The 5,163-nt window shown below is 39.0% G+C and overlaps 1 protein-coding gene across 1 annotated transcript; it reads left to right on the top strand.

Annotated features, from left to right (window-relative positions):
• The first annotated feature begins 801 nt into the window (after positions 1–801).
• Positions 802–4,274, top strand: LOC132612936 (uncharacterized). The gene is made up of 6 exons (XM_060327006.1): positions 802–1,660; positions 1,727–1,997; positions 2,060–3,128; positions 3,376–3,819; positions 3,903–3,987; positions 4,033–4,274. The coding sequence occupies exons 1-6, from the start codon at positions 802–804 to the stop codon at positions 4,272–4,274; spliced, it is 2,970 nt and encodes a 989-aa protein (XP_060182989.1).
• The last annotated feature ends 889 nt before the right edge of the window (positions 4,275–5,163 follow it).

Genomic DNA, 5,163 nt, shown 5'->3' with positions numbered 1-5,163 from the left:
TGATCAGCAGCTTACCTTGAAAGTGTTCAATTGGGATACTAATCTTTATATGATAGTCACTTTAGTATATGATAAGTGTGACAGAATTGATAGAATTGAATTGTGGGATTCCATGTATAACCTTACATCTGACATGTCTCCTCCTTGGCTTATTGGTGGAGACTTTAATGTCATTGTGGATGAGGAAGAGAAATATGGTGGCCTGCCCGTCACTTTAAATGAAGTGGAGGATTTCAGACATCTTATTCAGACTTGTAACCTTAGTGACTTGGGTTATAAAGGAAGAATCTTCACCTGGTGGAATGGAAGGGCTGCAGATGAATGTGTGTTCAAGAGGTTAGATAGATACTTGGGAAATTTTGAGTTTCAACAACTATTTCCAGGCCTGGAAATTAGTCACTTAATTAAGCTTGGGTTTGATCATTCTCCACTTCTGGTAGAATGTAAACAGGAGGTTCAACAATTTAAGAAATCCTTTAAGTTCTTAAATTTTTGGACAAAACATGCAGAGTTTCTACAGGTTGTGAAGGATAATTGGAAGACAAATGTGGTGGCTAATTCTTTCATGACCTTTAATGTCAAGCTTAAGAAGTTGAAGAAGGTGTTGTCTCAGTGGAGTAAAACAACTTATGGTGACTTTTTCCAGACTATCACTAATCTTGAAGAAGTCATCAAAACTCACGAGGCACTGTTTGAGGCAGATCCTTCTCATGCCAATAGGGAGAAACTTCAAAAAGTACAAGCTGAGATGACAAGAGCATTTTGCATATAGAGGAGGAATATTGGAAGCAAAAATCTGGTATGACCTGGTTCCAAGAAAGGGATAAAAATTATAAATTCTTTCATGCACATGTTAAAGGAAGGAGGAAAATGCTGCAGTTGAAAAGAATTCAGAACTCTCAGGGTCAATGGCTTGAGACTGAACATGAAATTGCTGAGGAGGCTGTTAGGTTCAATCAAGCTCAATTCCATGAAGCAGTGGTTCCTACTCAGTTTGACATCTTGAAGCAAGTACCTATCATGGTCACAAATGATCAAAATGAAGAGTTGACTGCTGATCCTACCATGGAAGAAGTCAAGCATGCAGTTTTTGGTTTGACTAATGCAAGTGCTGGAGGGCCTGATGGTTTCACAGGCATGTTCTTTCAAGCATGTTGGGACATTATTGGAGGGGATATATTCAATATGGTGTGGGATATTTTCAGAGGACATGAACTTCCAAGGTACATAACTCACACAAATCTGGTACTTTTGCCTAAGAAGCAGGATGTTCAGACCTTTGGTGATATAAGACCAATAAGTTTGAGCAACATTGTTAATAATATTTTCTCTAGAGTTATACATGAAAGGATGGTTCACCTACTGCCTGAATTGATTTCACAGAATCAAGCAGGATTTGTGAGGGGTAGGAGTATAGTAGAGAATATTTTGTTGACACGGGAGATTATTACTGATATTAGACTCAGAACCAAGAAAAGGAATCAGGTTGTGCCTAATGTAGTGATGAAACTTGACATGACAAAAGCCTATTATAGGCTGTCATGGATATTTCTCACAAATGTGATGAGGAAAATGGGATTTTGTGAGATGTTCATCAGCTTCATATATGAACTAGTTGGGAATAACTGGTATTTTGTGCTTATCAATGGCCAACCACATGGTTTCTTTCATTAAACTAGGGGTGTTAAGTAGTGTGACCCATTGTCTCCTACACTATTCATCATAGCTGCTGAAGTATTGTCAAGGGCCTTAAATTCCTTGCATAATAACTTGTGGTTTACTGGTTTTGGCTTGCCTAAGTGGAGTCCAAAAATCAATCACCTTTCCTATGCAGATGACACCATCATTTTCTCATTATCATGTGAGATTTCACTTGGCTTGATCATGAAGGTGTTATCTGAATATGAAACAGCTTCAGGACAGTTGATTAACAAAGCAAAGAGTTCTGTATACCTACATGATGGGGTGGAAGAAGAGGTATTCAAAAGGTGGAAAGGGTAACTGGTATTTCTAGGAAGGAGTTTCCTCTGATGTACCTTGGTTGCCCTATATATTACAGCAAGAGCAAGATTGAATTCTACACAGAACTGATTGCAAAGGTAAGAAACAGGCTGCAGAGTTGGAAAGGAAAACTTTTGTCCTTTGGAGGAAGGGCAGTCCTTCTACAGCATGTACTGCCGGCAATGCCTATGCACTTGTTGGCAGCTGTTGATCCTCCATCATTTGTTATTGACAAGTTGCACAAGATCTTTGCTCAGTTTTACTGGAGTAACAATATAGGTGAAAGTGGCAGGCATTGGGCAAAATGGAAGAAGGTTTGTCTGCCTGTGCAGGAAGGAGGTTTGGGATTTAGATCACTTGCAAACATGTCTATGGCTTTGTTTGCTAAGTTATGGTGGAATTTCAGAACTAAACCATCCTTATGGACTGCTTTCATGAGCAACAAATATTTAAAGAAGAATAATCCAATCCTAGTCCCTTGGAAAGAAGGATCTCATATATGGAGGAAAATGTTGCAGGCTAGGGATATGATTGATCATCAAATTTGGTGGCAGCTGAGAATGGGTTCTTCATTATTCTGGTTTGATAACTGGACTAGACTAGGCCCATTATACTTCATTGTTCCTTCTGAATTTCATTGTAATGAAGCCATTGAGAATGTTTCTGATGTTGTTACTGATGGTAGGTGGCATGTACCTGCCATTAGAAACAATCTACCTGAGGACTTGGCTGAATACATATTGGCTGAGGTAAAGCCACCTGCTAAACCTGGAGAGATTGACAAGCCTTGGTGGATGTTGGAGACAAATGGAGAATTTACTGTCAGATCTGCATGGGAATATATAAGGAGTAGAGGTGAAAAGAAGGAGGTTTACAAGAAAATTTGGATCAAGGGATTTCCATTCAAGATAGCATTTCTGATGTGGAGAGTATGGCATTTCAAAGTCCCTCTTGATGATGCATTAAAGAGTTGGGGATACCATATGCCTTCCAGGTGCTCTTGTTGTGTAGAACCAAAGGAAGAGATTGTCCCTCACATATTCTTGAGATGTGCAACTGCACAAGCAACATGGACATATTTTTGTGCAGCAGCTGGAATAAATGTTGATGGTATGCACTTGCATCAGGTGATCATGCAGTGGTGGACAGCTGATGTTCCATCCAGACTTCAGAATATTTTCTATGTTATTCCATCTATCATAGTTTGGCAGCTTTGGAAGAAATGAAATGGAGATAAGCATAGGGACAAGGTGTCAACTAGCAGAGTTATTTATCAGGCTTCTACTGATATTTAGCAATTGGTGAGAAGTAGGAAGCCTGGAATCAAAACAGTTTCACATAGATGGCATGATATTCTGAAGATTTTTGGAACAGTTTGTGCCAAAATTACAAGTCACCAAGGTCCTGTGGAAATTTCCACCTGGGGATATTTGGAAGTGCAACACAGATAGGGCAACTAGAGGCAACCCTGGTAGAAGTTCCTTTGCCTTTTGTGTGAGAATTTCATCTGGAGATTTGATACATGCAGAGCCTAGGACAATGGGAGAATGTACAAATACTGAATCTGAGGCACAAGCACTTCTGCAGGCTGCAAGATATTGTTTGTCCAAACATGTTTACTCCTTCATTCTGGAAACTGATTCTTTATTATTGAAGAATATCTTGGATAGAGAGTGGAAACCTTCATGGAACATTGCATTTGTGGTTGAGGAGCTATTAGAGATCATGGACCATGCAGAGGTACAGGTCTTGCATATTATGAGAGAGGGTAACCAGTTGGATGATCATCTTGCTAACTATGCCCTTGATCATGGAGAGGTAGATATCAACTCATTTGCAGAACTGGATTCAAAGGGAAGAAAGATTCTTAATAGTGACAAACTTCAGTGTCCCTATTTAAGAATCAGAACAAAAAGAAGATATTGAGGATGGATTCTGGTGTGGAGTCCAACATGTCTCATCTTACTCAAGTCCTTTTGGAGGAGAGTAAGATGAGAATCTTTATTTCTAATCATGTGTTCTTTTTTACAGGTTATAAACTATGCAGTAGGAAGAAGGTACAAGGCATCAAGTTTCATCATCTGGATCAAATCTGTCATGATATGGAACAGATGTGTTTCAAAGAAAAGGAGGGTAATGCTACTTTGATTCTTGCACAGAACATGATAAGTATGCAGTTCTATCAGTGTACCAAAGGGCAATATTGCTGGTTTTTCATGGATTCACATATGGAAATCCTGGAGAACCTGAGACCTTTAATAGATTCAATATGAAAGCTGCAGAAAAAGTGTACACACATGAACTCTTTGGTATCAAGGCTGCAGTGTGTGGTATTAGCACCTGGTGCACATTCCACTGCAGTTTTGGCATCAAGGAAGAAGTGTTGTGAGGTTCAAGATGGATTTAGAGGAATATGGATGTATATTGCTAATTCAAGCAAAGGCAGCTGGTGTGAAACAAATTTTTCTGGTTCCTTGCAACAGTGTGACAATGGCAAAATGTTGAGTTGGTGCTGTGCTGATTCTCTTCACTCAGCATGTTCAAGTCCATTTGGAGGAGAACATGATGAGTCCTTATACACTAACAGTAATGACTATTTTATAGGCACACATGCTGTATGGATTTTGGAAATTTTCAGTTTTCTTGGAAATTTTCCTGAGTTTTGTATCATGGATCCTTTTAAATTTGGAGATGATATAATACATACTGAGAGGGATTTCAATTGCAAAGCTATTCAAATTTTGTGCACCATTTATCCTAGTCACATAGGATATGACATGGTCTTTCTCCTAGTCTTCAAAAACCACAAGATCAGTTTTCTGAGACCTAGTCATTATGTGCTGCACAGAGGACAAATAAGGATGGCAGGTCTACATGATTCAAATCTGGTGTCATGGGATTTAAGGCAACTCTCTATAATGTCAAACAGTTTCTATATGTTGGCAAATATTTATGCAGTGGTATCAGCACTTTGGGCTCAATCTGCAGAAAAGATGACAGCTTAAGGAGACTATCTTGGCTACTTCCAAGGGATTTTGTGCATTAGCTGTGCAAGTGCTAGATTATTTAGACTGTTACAAGAATGCACCAATGATTCAAAGTTGGGACTTCATATGAATACAGTTACACAATTGCAAAAAGGTAAATAGAAGAAGCTGAGGA

Source organism: Lycium barbarum, chromosome 10, assembly GCF_019175385.1.
Source record: "Lycium barbarum isolate Lr01 chromosome 10, ASM1917538v2, whole genome shotgun sequence".
NCBI lineage: Eukaryota > Viridiplantae > Streptophyta > Magnoliopsida > Solanales > Solanaceae > Lycium > Lycium barbarum.
The sequence above is the reverse complement of the archived record's forward strand: the minus strand, read 5'-3'. Positions and strand labels throughout refer to the sequence as shown.

Coding starts and splice junctions, on each gene's coding strand:
- LOC132612936 (XM_060327006.1), top strand. CDS start 802: ATGACCTGGTTCCAAGAAAGGGATAAAAATTATAAATTCTTTCATGCA. Junction 3,129..3,375: donor ATGGTATGCACTTGCATCAG/GTGATCATGCAG, acceptor TTTTTGGAACAG/TTTGTGCCAAAATTACAAGT. Junction 3,820..3,902: donor ATGCCCTTGATCATGGAGAG/GTAGATATCAAC, acceptor TCCCTATTTAAG/AATCAGAACAAAAAGAAGAT.